We start from the raw sequence: 15,179 nt of genomic DNA on the forward strand, positions 1-15,179 counted from the left end.
ATAGTAGTATGAACTGTAATTTTTGACTACTCCCACTTTGTTCTGTGAGATTTCAACAAGAAGAGTATCACGGAAGTTACTCTATTTATATTGAAGGGACTCAAAGAGAATCTTGAACTCCACATCGTTGTCTCTTTCCTTTCACTACCACATTATCCTTTTGCTGCCATGGGAATTTAGGACTCATTGCATTTGTCATCGTGAATTGTAACCTGCCCAATCCAATACACTTTCAAGTGTGTGTATTAGTTTCTTGCAGTAGCTGCCTGATATTCTGCTGTTACTATCAAATATGTTACTAAAGTTTATATCAAAAAGGAAAGTCATTTCACTCCTTAAATATATGAAAGGGCTGGTTCTAACAGAATGCTGCTTCTTGGTTGCGTTGGAACATGGTCTCCACGTAGCCATGGTAAACCCAATTCTCTATTCAGTAGGTGAGGCACCCAGAGTCTGTGGGCCATCCTCATCATGGCCTAGGTTGGTGGAAATCTGCATGCCATCATACACAGAATAAATGCACACACATCTTTATGTTTACAGTTGTCTTAAAATGGTAAGGTCGACACTTGGGCTACTTTCTTGATTTTTCACATCTAAGAATGCCCGTAACGTGATACCCCTTAAATTGGGGAATTGCTGTAGTTGACACAATGCTTCAAAGCACATTCTTGGAATTTATTCATTTTTAGAACTGTGTCCTCACAGCTGTTTCTGCACAAATGCTCCTTTCTCCCAATTCCCAGCACTTTGCAACCAGCACCCTTCTATGTGACTCTCTACCTTTGGGTATATTAGATCTTTCATGTCATTGAAGTTGTCCGTCATACCTGTTCCGTGACTGGGGAGATTCTTTTAGTGTAATGCTCTAGAGATTCATCTATGTTATCACATATTGAAGGATTTGTATTTAAGCTTAATTGATATTGCATTGCATGTATAATCCACATTTTATTTGCCCATTATTCTGTCAATGGCTATTTAGGTTTCTTTTACATGTAGTTCATTTTAAATTTTGGTCAAATAAGCATGAAGATTTTAATATGTTTTTAAGACTGTAGTAAGAATTCTTTTAGATAAAACTTAGAAGTTAGGTTCTGGGACATTCATTCACTTAGCACGTGGACTCAGAAATATTACACACTGTCCCTGACCATTAGCAACTTCCAGGCATTTCTCTAAGTTGTCCCTAAGGGATAAATTCTTGGCATTTCATCAGGGGTAATCTTAAAAGGTTAAAAAAAAATCTATAGATTGTCTTTAAAAAGCTGTTAAAAGCACATGGGAAAACCAGGAGAGAGTTTTAATTATAGGTGATACAGTCAGAAGGCTGAAGGCATTGCCATATATTACCAATATGTACACAAATGGACACAGTTTGATAAGGCTTTACCATCTAAGGTAGGTGAGCATTTGTGACTCAGTTTGTGTGCGTGCCTTCCCCTACCCTACAAGTTTCTGAGAAGCAGTAAGAACTCTTATTTGGCTGATATTAATTCTGATATATTTTCAAATACTTTGAGAGTATAAGTACCTGCAACACACACTGCATGTGACTTTATAACATTTAATTTTCTACATTATGAGTGTGTGTGTTAAGTCATATATATTTGTGTGCTGTCCTGTCTAAGACAGGTCACGAGTGGTCTGAGATAAAGTGTATATAAAGGGCCACAGATTTTTTCCTCAAAGGCAGAATTTGCAAACCCAGGGGTTCAGTGTCTCAGTCTGACACTCTTCCAACGCTTATTTACATTCAGTGATTTGTGGGGACTCTCATTGGAATAAATTTAAATCAGTGATTAGCTAAATAAATAGGTAAACATGATTGATTTTGAATCTTGAACAAAGGAGTTTCCTCTTTCACATCAAGAAGTGAAAAACATTAGTGGAGGGTTATGTGGTTTTAAGGACCCATAATTATTATAATGGTAAAATATTTTCAATTTTATTAAGGGATCAGAATAAATTTAATACTTAAAAAATAAAATTCTAATATTTAAGCAAGGTAATTATCTGTCAGAAAGCAATTTGCCTGTTTCACTGAGCTCCTAGGAAAGTGACAGGAAAAGTTTTTCATCTTTACTTATAGAAAAATAGGCAGTTAACTTTTAAAATTTACCTTTTTCAACTTTTAGTGATTACAAACTAAACCAAAAGAAAAATCAACATGATTATTCTCTTTGTGGTTTTATTGACTGTTTTCTTTGCATGTTGTCACTGGTAAATTTTTTCAGAAATCTAAATTATGAGTGATGAGGGCACAGGGCTAGGTAGGACACCAGGGAGCTCTTATAATATAAATGGCATTTTATGTAAGGTAACAGTAAGTGATGCCTAATCAGATTTATATTTAATTTTGTGTACTTTCTTCTCCTTACACAAGACTCACAGAATAGAGTTACTGCAGTTTTAAGTGTGAAGTGTGGTCTTTCTATTTTTTTCTTGTCTTAGTTTAGGAAAAATCACTACATTTTTTTGCAACAGGAAGAATGAGCTTACCTTAAATGCCAAACATTTGTTTTCATGTCATGCTTTGCAATTTCTGGGCCTTGGTGGTATCGGCATACATTTTATTCTACTACTCATGTATTTCTGTGTCTTATGTGCTGTCATATTTATTTCTTATGAGTTTGAGGTACAGAAATATTTCAGATCATATCCTGGGATTTCCATAAATCTCAGAATTACTGACTTTAGTCTGCCTGTATAATATGTGACATAGCAAAATTTTTATGCAATGTTCACATTTATTAAATCTATAGTAACAGCATATATATATATATATATATATACACAGCAAAATATATGTTATAATGATAATGATCTTCAGGGAAATTTAGAATTTAAGTAAATTTATATGCAAGCACCTTGCATTACAGTTTTACTAAAATACCTATGAAAAAGAAGATAAGTAATCCAAAACAAGTGTATGTCCTTCATCCGATTTTACTCGTAGCATAGGGGCCAGGGTGATGGGCTCAGGACTGGAATGTACAGCATGTATTTATTCTGCTTCATCTGTCCTTCACCTGCTTAATGTTTTATACTGAAGAAGTGAAGTCTCTTTCCAGAACAATGTGCGTGTGTGCATGTAAAGAAAACCTCTTTAAGGTAAGGCCCTCTTACCACTTAAAGATCACAAATAAAACAAAGGAAAACGTGCATGATCGGAGAGAACTACGTTAGGTCACTGGATATTGTCAATCATGTACTCAACCATCATCTTTCTCACCAACCTTTTAAGAACATTTTGATTTTGAATATAAGACTAAGAAATTTTATTCCAATTACTTGATCAAAGTAACCTTTTTGTACACTTGTTTTTTGGTATAACATGGACAGTGTAGACAAACATACATATTTCTGCCAGTATACTGCTTCATAAAAAGACAATTTCCACTGTGATCATTACAGTCTTTTATTCTTCCATCTCTGGTGTGTGTTAACAATTCATTTGTAACACCTGTAAGTACAGGTATTTTAAAGGACCGGGTTTGGAAATAGTAGCTGCAGCATTGTATTCATTTATAGAATTTGTTGTTAGAAACTTTCCAAATATTATTGGCATAGGTATTATGTTATTTCATTAAATGTTATGAATAAGGACCACAATGCGAGTGTAAGTAAGTAAATGAAAATCAAACATTAAAGAACAGTATGACCATTAAACCTTTAGCTAAAAGTTTTCACAATGCTAAGCTTTATATTTTTTCCCCTTGCTCTGAATCTGTATCTCTTTCTTGCTCTCTATTTATCTATTACTTCAGGTTTTTTAGTTTAGAACAAAGTTAGTGCTTTTTTTTTTTTTTTTTTTTTTTTGGTTTTTCTCCGGTACCAGGAACCGAACTCACGACCTTGCGCTTGCCAGGCACAAAGTTAGTCCTTTGGAGTTTACAGCTCCATACTCAATATCGTATGATGGATGGCATCCTAACCTCCTTCTCACCCTTACATGACTAGAGAAATCCACTTCCCATTGGTGACAGCCACGATGTTTCTAGATATGGAAAGTGTCATGAGAATAACTAGTCTGGCTATGGGTCTACTTCTGCATGATCACCTGGGAATGATGTATTAATATCATAAAACCTACCCTTCAAAGTTAAGATATATCTCCTTTACACTAGTTTGCATAATTAATCTCCCATGTGAAAATATGGGAAATATCTTACTTTTTCTCCTGTGTCCATGTAGAGCATGTTTTGGGGCAAATGTGGATGGAGGAGCACAACCTCACCGCGGTGACCGAGTTCATTCTGCTGGGCATCACAGACCGGCCCGAGCTGCAGGCTCCACTGTTCGTGCTGTTCCTTGTCGTCTACCTGACCTCGCTGGTGGGCAACGTGGGCATGATCGTGCTCACCCAGGTGGACTCCGGGCTGCAAACACCCATGTACTTTTTCCTCAGACACTTGGCCATTACTGATCTTGGTTACTCTACAGCCGTGGGACCCAAAATGTTGGCAAATTTTGTTGAAGATGAAAATACAATCTCTTATTATGTTTGTGCAACACAGCTGGTTTTCTTTGTTGTGTTCATTGTTAGTGAGCTTTTTATTCTGTCTGCCATGTCCTATGACCGCTATGTGGCCATCTGTAACCCTCTACTCTACACTGTCATCATGTCCCCAAGACTATGTTGGGTTCTTGTGGTGATTCCCTATCTCTACAGCACATTTGTGGCTCTCCTAATTACCATAAGGATTTTCACTTTATCCTTCTGTGGACACAATGTCATCAGTCATTTCTATTGTGACAGTCAACCCTTATTAGCGTTGCTCTGCTCAGATACTCACGAAATTGGACTGATAATTCTGATCTTAGCCATTTTTAATTTGATTTCCTCCCTTCTGGTTATCCTCGTGTCCTACCTGCTCATCTTTGTGGCCATTCTCAGGATGAACTCCACAGAGGGCAGGCGCAAGGCCTTCTCCACCTGTGGGTCCCACCTGACCGTGATCTCAGTTTTCTATGGGACTTTGACATTTATGTACGTGCAGCCCAGGGCCAGTCACTCCAGTGACACTGACAAAGTGGCTTCCATATTTTATACGTTGGTCATCCCCATGTTGAATCCATTGATCTACAGCTTGAGGAATAAAGATGTAAAATGTGCTCTTCATAGGACTTGGAAAAAGATATGCAAATTTTTCCTTTAAAGCCATGTTCAATAAAGTCATGCACTACCCTTGCTTTCCTCTGTAGATGGGCTCCATATACCTTTGAAGTGTGGACTGTGTTGTATTCCTTAAACTTCAAAATGTTACAAATGTACCAGTGAACAAAATAATTAAAACTGTGCTTCCTTGAGATAGAGAGATCAGCTGGAGTATAATATTCAGTGAATTTGTCCAATATATTAAAATGATACAGATTAATAAACCTGGTATGCTGTATCTGAGTATAAAAGAATAGTACGCATAGAAGATGAATAAAAAGGCTTTTTTGTTCTTTGAGGTACAGGGGATTCATCCTATGGCCTTCACACTAAGCTGTATCTAGAGAATTTATCTATTATTTATTTATTTGTTTGTTTCTTTAGAAGCAGGTTCTTGAGATGTCTTTACTTTGTTCAGGTGTAAATTGCCCTTATGGTTCCTCCTGCCTCAGTCTCTCATAGTGCAAAAAAAAATTTTTTTTGCTATTTTCAGCATTACAATAAACTTTCCTGTGTCCATCTATGAGTTTGTGTCTGTGCTTCTTTTCTGTATGTGAGAACATTACTGTTTTAGGCTCCATATATGATGAGGTGGTTGTGTTAAAATTAAACTTGATTGTATTTTCAAGAGATTCATTGTAGCAGAGTGATTGCATAGATTATGTCATATGATCATACTCAAGTGTCCTAAGTAGGTGTGCTAATATTATAATCTTAGCATGCTTTGCATTTCTCATCAGTGACCCTATGATCATGTATTGACCCTTTAGAGACTATTTACTCAACAAATCTGCTATTCAACAAGCCACAGGTTCAGCTCGCCATCTGGTTTTGTGTAATTCTGTGTATGCATGTATGTGAGTGAATACATATTAAAATTTGAATAAAATAATTATTTTAATAATAAAACTCCATGCGTATTGTCATCTGGTAATATATATATTACTAATGAGGGTAGGCTGTAGATATGTTACTCATTTTGATGAAACTACACAGCGGAGTTTATTTGTTCATATATGCAAGACAATATACTTCCTTTCAAAATGCATCCTGGCACAACAGAATTCAAATGTTAATATTATTTGCTGGTAGTTACAGAAGTATTTAATGTATTTTAAATTAGTTTTTGTTTTTTCCCAAATTACTTTTAGCAATTATTACTTTTCTACTGAAGTTTCTAATACTTTAATTTGAAAACTGAAAATGTGAGTTAATGTACCCTAATAAACTGTTTTTAAAATAAATGTTCAGAATTTCAATAGATCTCAAATAGCAAACATAAACAGAATGTAATACGTTTATATATCATATGTTATACATTATATTTATTTGCCTTTAGAATTCTGTATGCATTTTCTAATTTATAAGTTGTATTGAGAAGTTTTGAACTTATTTCCTTGTATATGTAATTTGAAAAATCTGTACTGTCAAATAAATAAAATTGATGAGGTAATTGGAGTCAGTGAAATATAGTATTTTAAACAATGCTTCATTGGGGCTGGGGATTTAGTTCAGCGGCAAAGCACCTGCCTGGCAAGCCCTAGGTCGTGAGTTCGGTTCCCGGTACCGGAGAAAAACCAAAAATAAAAAAATTTAAAAAAAAATGCTTCATTAATTTCAATAAAATTTAGAAGAAGAGAAATTACATAAAAAATGGAAATATACTATGAACATCTATAACCAGCCAATCTATATTTGAGCTTAGGATCATAAGTGGTGACACATTTAATTAGTTCAGTTGACCCTGAGAAACTCACTCAGAGGCATTTTATGAATATAAAGGATCTCAACATTGAAAATTATATTAAAATAATATTCTATCTGACCACAGATTTGACCTCAGGCAAACTGATGAATGAATTTTAATCATTGCTTAAGTAAAAAGAAATAACCAATATCTAGCAATTCTTGGAGCAATCCAAACAGGAGATGTGATTTCTACATTTCTCAAAAATTCTCTTCACCAAAACAGATAAGTCACCTTGTTCATGAAAATTCTAAACAAAATATAAACTAATGAATCTAGCAATACAGAAAAACAGCAAAGTCCCATGTTAAATTCAAACCAGGAATGTATGTTTGACTAATATTTGAAGAGCAAAATATTATTTACCAAATAGGAAACTAAAATTTAAAAATATAACATGAGCAATAGATGTAAAAAATATTTCAAAGTGCAGTAATTACAAAAATGGCGGCCAAGCTAATATTGAAATAGAGCTTCTCTAGGGTGTACAGCACTGATGTTTCTCCCCGTTACCTTGGAGCACAGAACTGCTTTATTGGCCGCAAGAGATTTTGATTGAAATGGAAATATACTACGAACATCTATAACCAGCCAATCTGTAGTTGAGCTTAGGATCATAAGTGGTGACACATTTAATCACTTCAGTTGACCCTGAGAAACTCACTGAGAAGCATTTTATGACTATAAAGGATCAAAACATTGAAATTTATATTGAAACAACATTCTATCGGGCCAGATTTGACCCCAGGCAAACTGATTAATGAATTTTAATCACTAAACCATCTGCAACCGTCTGCAGCACACCTCCGTGTCCGGAAACACAAGCACAGCACCTAGGTGCCACGCACCTTCGCTTCCAATCCCGCTAGAATTCTGCGCATGAGCACACAGTGCCGGTACCCACGTTTACTTTATCCTTCTGTGCATGCTGTGAAATCTGTCACATCTTCTGCCGCATCCTTTCTCCCGGCTCAGTTTCTTGTTCTGATATGCACAGGCCAGACTCTGCTCTTGCACTTCTCTCTCCATGCACAGTCCTGAGTGTCCTCCCAAGCCGGGCTTCACTTTGTCAGCCCGTCCCAGGATGTTCCCTGCCGGAAGGAAACTGCAAGTCTTTTCCACACAGGTCTCTCACCCAGCTGGGGAGTTTATCTTCTCACAGTACTGTTCATTCCACGTATGTGAGATCGTGTTCCAGGTACGGCTTGCGTCACGACCGGATAGTGTTTAAATTTTACACCTACTGAGTCTCACGCTGAATTATGCCTTCTACAGCTTGGGCAACAAAGATGTAAAACAGAAAATGAAATAAAATTGATTTTTCAATCAAGGATATTTTTCACATTAAAAATTAAGAGTGGTACTCTGTATGTCAGTATCAAGAACATACGATGAAAATCTTTATTTAAATAATTACTGCAAATGTCTCTTTGTGGATGTTTTATTGTACAGTATTTATTTTTAGTTTTCTGAGACAGGGTCTCACTATGAAGACCAGGTTGGTCTTGAACTCATTATGCAGTAAAACGTAACTCCACCTGACCCCAGCCAGCTATTGTCTCTTGTCTTTATTTTCTAAATCCTCTCTCTGATTTCTCCCAGGGACCACCGAGTCCTACGTTACTGACTTGATCAAACACAAAGTAATTAATCCAAACAGGAAGTAAAACTTCTTCCACTAGGCTAGAACATTTTCTGTAAAAGAAAGGAAGTCAAGTGATGCCCATAGACCTGGTCACAGTACAGAAATGTTGAAAAGGGCGGGGAGGAAAATGTGCTGTGCACTGCTCTTCCCACAGCTCTAAGCCGGCAGCACAAGAGGAAGAAAGAACGGAGTTCAGGCCTTGAAACTGAGCTCCAGTTCCACATCCCACACAGTGAATCCTATTGGTAGGAAGAGCCCAGCCCTACAGGAAGGTCTAGCTCCTTATTTGCATCCTCTTTGATATCATGGGTCATTTTGACTATCCCATTTTTAAATTCTTTGAAATTTCTTCCACAGAAATATCAGTCAGATCTGTTTTAGAGAGTTCCGAACCCGGGGAAACATGGTTCTTTGTTTTATGATGATTATTGTGTGTGTGCGTGGTGTGTGTGTGTGCACAGGGACCCCCCCAACCTCAGGCAGCAAGGCCGGAAGTGAGACTCCACCCACAGGGGAGCAGGGTATGACTGTGGAAACCAGTACAAGGCCTCTTTAAAGTTCAATATCACTGCAGTGATACTGACTTAAATCCAACATGAGAAGGAAAGTAAGAAGCCCTGAACCCGCAATGGGGCACTGAGACAAAGCCTTCAGCTGCCCTAACATCAAGTAGGGACCTGCATGGGGAGGGACAGACTCACATTTTGCCTGCATCATTGTCAGGCGGGGAGTAGGGTGGGGATGCCCTCACCGAAGACAGCATTAAGCTGAGCTTCAGTTGTCACTCAGCTTGTGGGCCATGGGACTGTTTCCACCGCTCATTCCCCGCCCATGGGGAGCACAGCCCTCCCCACACCTGTTTACAGACAGTGATTATAGAGCTGCCCGGACACCATGCAGAGAAGTGGGCCCTGGGGACAGAGTCTCAGGCTTTGGCCTCTAACATCAGCACCTGGAAGGACCACTGACAGCACTGCTGTCCTGACACGGTGACAGGATGACCTTCACCACCGCTGCGCAAACCCTGGGGCACCCAGCCTGGTGTGGAACTTCATTCACTAGGCCAGGAGAGGTTACTTTGCATGGGACTCTGTCCTGAAACCCACAGCAGGGTAGGTGGGGATCTTAACAGACCCCAGGCTTCCCAGGTGTGGAATCAGGAGCACCCCGTCCCAGCAGAGGCACAGCTGCAATGGATCTACCAAGGTCATAAATGGCTGGTTGCAGGATCTGTGGCCAGGAGGAGACCTCAGCAGTAGGCAGCCTACAGCAGTGTGGGCCATGGACTTCCCCAGCGCTGTGCTTTAATAGGCTGGAGGCTAAGGTGGGACACAGGTTTGGGGCCTATCTGTGCTCCCATCATCCTCTAGTGATGAAACAGTGACCAAACATCCGTAGTCATTAGAAGCACGGACTCATGTTTCCATCTAGTGGTTTGCAGTAAAAAATGGTGACAGGAGCAAAAAAAAAGGAAGACATTGCTTAGATTTTCTGGAAAGACAAGCACAAAGCTAGATCACAAAGAGCAGAATAAAAACCCAGTCATATAATGACCTTGTCATGCCACATACCAACAGAAATGAAAAGTTCAAAGCAATGCTGACCTTGTGCAATGGTCAAAAGTTCCCCACATTAACCAAATGTTACCAGTACGGGAGAAATCCCAAAGAAGAATTTTTTAAAAAGCTGTTTCAAGTTACTCCATAGTTTCACAAAACGCAATCACATAATTCAGTACACTAACAGAAACTTCACAGAAACAAACAAGAGCAAATGAAAGACAGCATTAGTGATCCTGAAGATAGGTTATTTTAGAGCATAAAGCTGGAGGAGAAAAAGGATAAAGGTCAAAAAAGTATAAAGAAAGCTCTCAGAAATGTGAGCTTTGAATTATGTTATGTCAAAATAAACTTTAATGCAACAATAATAAAATTAGCATCCTTTGGCATAAACTCAAGTACATAGTCCAATGGGAAAGACTAGAGAATCTAGATGTCAATCTGTGCAACTGGTTTTCAGTGTAGAAAATAGAAGAAATATTTAGGATCAGTACAGCTGAATAGAGATCTTTGCTCAGAGTATAGAAGGAAATCCTTAAACTCAATAGCCCCAAAACAATAACCTGATTTAAAACTCAGCAATAAATCTCAAGAACATGTAACTGCAGTACTGTTCTCTATAGTACAATCAGCAAAAAAATGACAGTGGTATGTAAATAAGATACACTGTACAAAAAGACACTGAGGCTCTGTAAACAAAATGTACAGAACTTTACCAAAACAAAAAAAACCAATCCTAAATTCTTGCTGCATTTTATAAGTCAGAAGAGCACACCTTGGTGTGTAAATCCCATCATCAAAAGATAATTTTAAATGAGGAATATCTGTATATGAAACAAATTCAACATCACTGATTGTCAGATAAGTGCAGATCTAAAATATTTTAAACCTTGTGATATTATACAGTGAATATGTACAGTACAAGTAACAAATTAAAAATTAAACGAAACATTTCAAAGTGAGCAGTGTGCTAACCAATACACAGCAGCAGAATAGGTCTTATTCCAGGACATTTAGCTTGTTCATAATGTAGCACCCACCTGTCATCCCAGCATTTGGCAGGCTGAACCAGAAGCAGCACCATGAGTTCCAGACCAGCCTGTAATACATAGCAAGACCCTGGATCAAAAAACAAAACCAAAACATAAAGAGCTATGTGGCTTTGAGCAACGCATTTAAAGTTTTTGTACACAGTTTTCTCATTTGTGATAAAAGTAGATAGTACAATAATTTCTCAGAGACGTTACCACAGGAAGTACATATTTTAATCTATGCAAAGTATTAGCATAATTGTCACGTATTTATTAAATTGCATTTAAATGTATGTTGTTACTCTTGTACTGGAGCATTTCCTTCATCATTCTAGGGTTTCTGCCAGGGAAAAAATAAGAGGAAAAATGAGTTAAACTAGAACAAGCATGAAAATTTCACGCAAGACAGGGCCAGAAAACTGCAGACAAGAGGCAGCACTCACAAAGCGCCCCAGTACATTAAAAAAAATCAGTCTGTGCTCATCATGCTAGATAACTACAGCTGTCTGGGGAGTCGGTGTCCACACACATTGCATTGTGATCATTTTTAAGCCCTCTTACTCTCCCCACCCTCTCCTCTCCCTTCCTCATCACCAGTGCTCTACCTCTGTGTCCCTTCCCTCTACCATTTTTATTCTTAAACTATTTACATTTGGGTTTCTCATATAAGACAAATCATGCTATTCAATATATTTGTCTGAATCAACAGATGCCTAGCTCTAACGGCAGGTAGGGGAACCACATGCAACTTAAGTGAACCTGGAACCAGGCTAAATCCAGGCATATTTGCATGTAAAAGCTAAGCTGTTGGGGACCACTACAAAGTGGCTCCGAGCAGGAGTTAATATTAACCAACTGGCTTTCCGTGTTTACTTGAGTTGTCTGAAGGCTACAGCTGAGGATGTCTGGCTCCAACCCTAACTAAATTAAAGGAGACTGTACCTGCAGGCATCTCACTCCTGCTGTGAAGGCCTTCTATAGTACATAGTTCTTCTAAATTAACATAATGTATTACTTGATAGCATAGTTCTCCCCATAACTACAAATATGCCTTAGTGTCCTTATTCTCACATGGGTTGCACTGGAAGTGGTAGATTGGAATGAACTCCCTAGAATTCCAATAGCCTTTCCTGGGATTACAAAATATAAACTTCCAGGGCCGCAATGAGGACTGGGGTGGGGGGCGCTCTCTATAGAACAAAGTGTCTTTACCCTCTGCAGTAAGTCACTGCCTTATGCCCTTGTAGGATGTTGAAACTTTACCAGAGGAATTTACTCAGAGGGAAAAAAGACAAAGTTAGAGAAGAGGAGAGAAACCAGGCCTAGAAAGGCACCAGAGAGCACAATTAGAATAAGAACTTACAGTGAGGGTGTAATGCTCCCTCTTTTTTTGTTTTTTTTTTTTCAGGTACCGGGAATCAAACTCACGACATTGCACTGTGCCACTGAGCTAAACCCCGAGCCCCACAATGCTCTCTCCTGAAGAAATTAATCCGAGAAGGAGCTGGCAGGCAAAGCCTGAGGAAGAAAGCAGCCTGAAAACCAGGATAAACAAACAGCCCTGAACCACCAATGAAATGCAGAGCAGACATGGTGGCTACCTAAATTCAAAGAAACAATCATTTAGGATAGATAGATAGATAGATAGATAGATAGATAGATAGATAGATATGATAGATAAATAGATGATAGATAATAGATAGAGAGATAGATGCATAGATGATACATAAATAGATGATAGATAGATGATAGATGATAGATAGATAGATGATAGATAGATAGATAGATGATAGATAGGCTTACTATCTACATATTTACTATACAGGGTAACTGTATTACCACGCTAGGTCCACACATACCCCTGACACAAGCACACCATTTTATACATCATAAAAGTGTAGGAAGACTGAGCTCCTGGCCACCCACTTGGGGCCCCTCTGCCTCCCTCACACATAAGCTGTTTCTCTCAATAGGTATTTCCAGCTCTTAACCTCCATTTTCCTAGAATTCATTCCATGATTTTACAGAACATGAAGTTGGCATACTGGACATCTAACAGCTTGTGAGATATATTTCCCTTATGTAATTTGGATGATGTGGTTGTTCAGTGTCACCCCTATATCATATGCCCTATATGAATAGAATCATGCTTTTAGTTATAACACATTTCCTGATGAAAATTTTTATCATTCCATCCATGATATTGTCAGTCACAAAATAAATGTATGTCTGGAAATTTCATCTACACTCAGTCAAAAACAACAACAAAAAACAACAATCACAATAAAAAAAACTTCAGATTTAAATAATTCTGTGTCAAGTTAATAGTAAATAAAGTTTAGCTACAATTTAGAGTATCATGGGAGAGTGTGTTTATACTCTTCTCTCTGGAACTTCCTAGGGAATCGGGGAAAGTTTTTGCTCATTTACCCTTAGAATGTTTGTCCTTGGAATCATGCCAAGTATTCACTCTCCGGTACTGGGCCCAGAGGAGGACCAAATGCTGCGCTACCCTGAGTGCTTGTTATGTAGGGCACCCTGAAATTACCAAGCTGGGAAGCAACGGACTCACTGCTCTGCTTAAACTCACAATTGCTCACTGGGATAATTTTCAGACAAGACTGGCAGGTAAAATATGCATTTGATCAAGGCCTGAACAAATCTAGGCTGATTGAATTAACCTCAGAATTAAAAAAGAAAAATGCACAGAAATATAAAAGTCACATATCAAAAACTATAAAATAACTTATATTAAGGGAAACAAATATCACAGAAAGTCTCAGCTCCTTACACTGCTGTCATGTTTATTTCCAGGAAAAAAATTTGAAATTTTCAAATTTCTTAGCAGATATTATTGGAAAAAGTTTTTTCACCAACTTTGGTGCATGGTAAGTTTCATTGTTAAAATTGGAATGTTTTAGAAAAGATAAAATAGGGATTTTATCAGAAGACTATACATATGTATACATTTCAATCTTTTCAAAATTGCATTAATATATTCAAAGCAGAAACAGAGAGATGATAGAATTGTAATCAGCGCTGTAAAATGGCACTTCAAGGTCTTTTTCTTTTCCTTTCCTGTAGAGAACAGGGGCTTCCTGAGGCCAAGGCACAAACAACCACTTTCAGGAATGTGGAGCAACCGCCTATGTTTAAAAATACCTCGATGTTTAGCAAGTTATTTCACCCTCTCAGTTATGACTAGTATTGTTGTACTAGTAGTAGTTATGACTGAGTAGTATTCAGTAGTTCTACACTGTTTGCGGTGTATAATCTTAGTGTGCCCCACCTGAGTTTCCAAAAGAGTGAAATTGTTTTGTAATTAATGGCAAATGGCATTGGAAACTGAAGTTATTTGCATTATAATCTGTTACATATCCTTCCTCACTTTGGCTAAAACAAGTTATAAATAAGAATACAGCATTGTTAACATGCTCTCAGGAGGAAAATGTCTTGGTAGAAATCCAGTAACATGAAGTAATTGCTCTGACTTCACAAAAGGTCTTTCCTGTGTGTGCCCTTCTTGTGATCCAAACATCTGTGTATAATAGGGATTAGGCTATAAATTTTACATGTGAAATAAATGTGTTAATATAAGAAGTACTTAGGGTAGTGTTATATTCCAGCTAATTCCAGAGGATGTAACTTTTTCTTAAGTCAGATGAAAATGGAAATTTCCATGCATATGTTTCTTTGAAATTTTTGCTAATATTCAGCAAAGTTTTACAGATTCCAAGGAACAGTAAAATAATTATAACACATACTGGCTGTTCACACAAACAAATCTGGTTTTCAGTCACTCAGGATAAGCATAAACTTTGACATATTAATACTTCAAAACAGTACACCATGGGAAGAAGGAACTCCACCGATGTGCCTGACTTCATCCTCCTGGGGCTGGCGGACTCTGCAGAGGCGCAGCTGCTCCTCTTCCTGCTCTTCCTCCTCATCTACCTGGTCACGGTGCTGGGGAACGCAGGGATGATGCTGCTCATTCGCCTGGATGCCCAGCTGCACACCCCCATGTACTTTTTCC

General features: G+C 38.0%; 1 protein-coding gene across 1 annotated transcript; it reads left to right on the top strand.

Moving 5' to 3' along the window:
- The first annotated feature begins 4,214 nt into the window (after positions 1–4,214).
- On the top strand, positions 4,215–5,162 carry LOC102015135 (olfactory receptor 8K3-like). The gene has a single exon (XM_005408224.1). It carries the CDS (start codon positions 4,215–4,217, stop codon positions 5,160–5,162), a length of 948 nt encoding a protein of 315 aa, XP_005408281.1.
- Positions 5,163–15,179: the final 10,017 nt, after the last annotated feature.

This window comes from Chinchilla lanigera, unplaced genomic scaffold (genome assembly GCF_000276665.1).
Source record: "Chinchilla lanigera isolate Chin_1 unplaced genomic scaffold, ChiLan1.0 scaffold00110, whole genome shotgun sequence".
NCBI classification, from domain to species: Eukaryota; Metazoa; Chordata; class Mammalia; order Rodentia; family Chinchillidae; genus Chinchilla; species Chinchilla lanigera.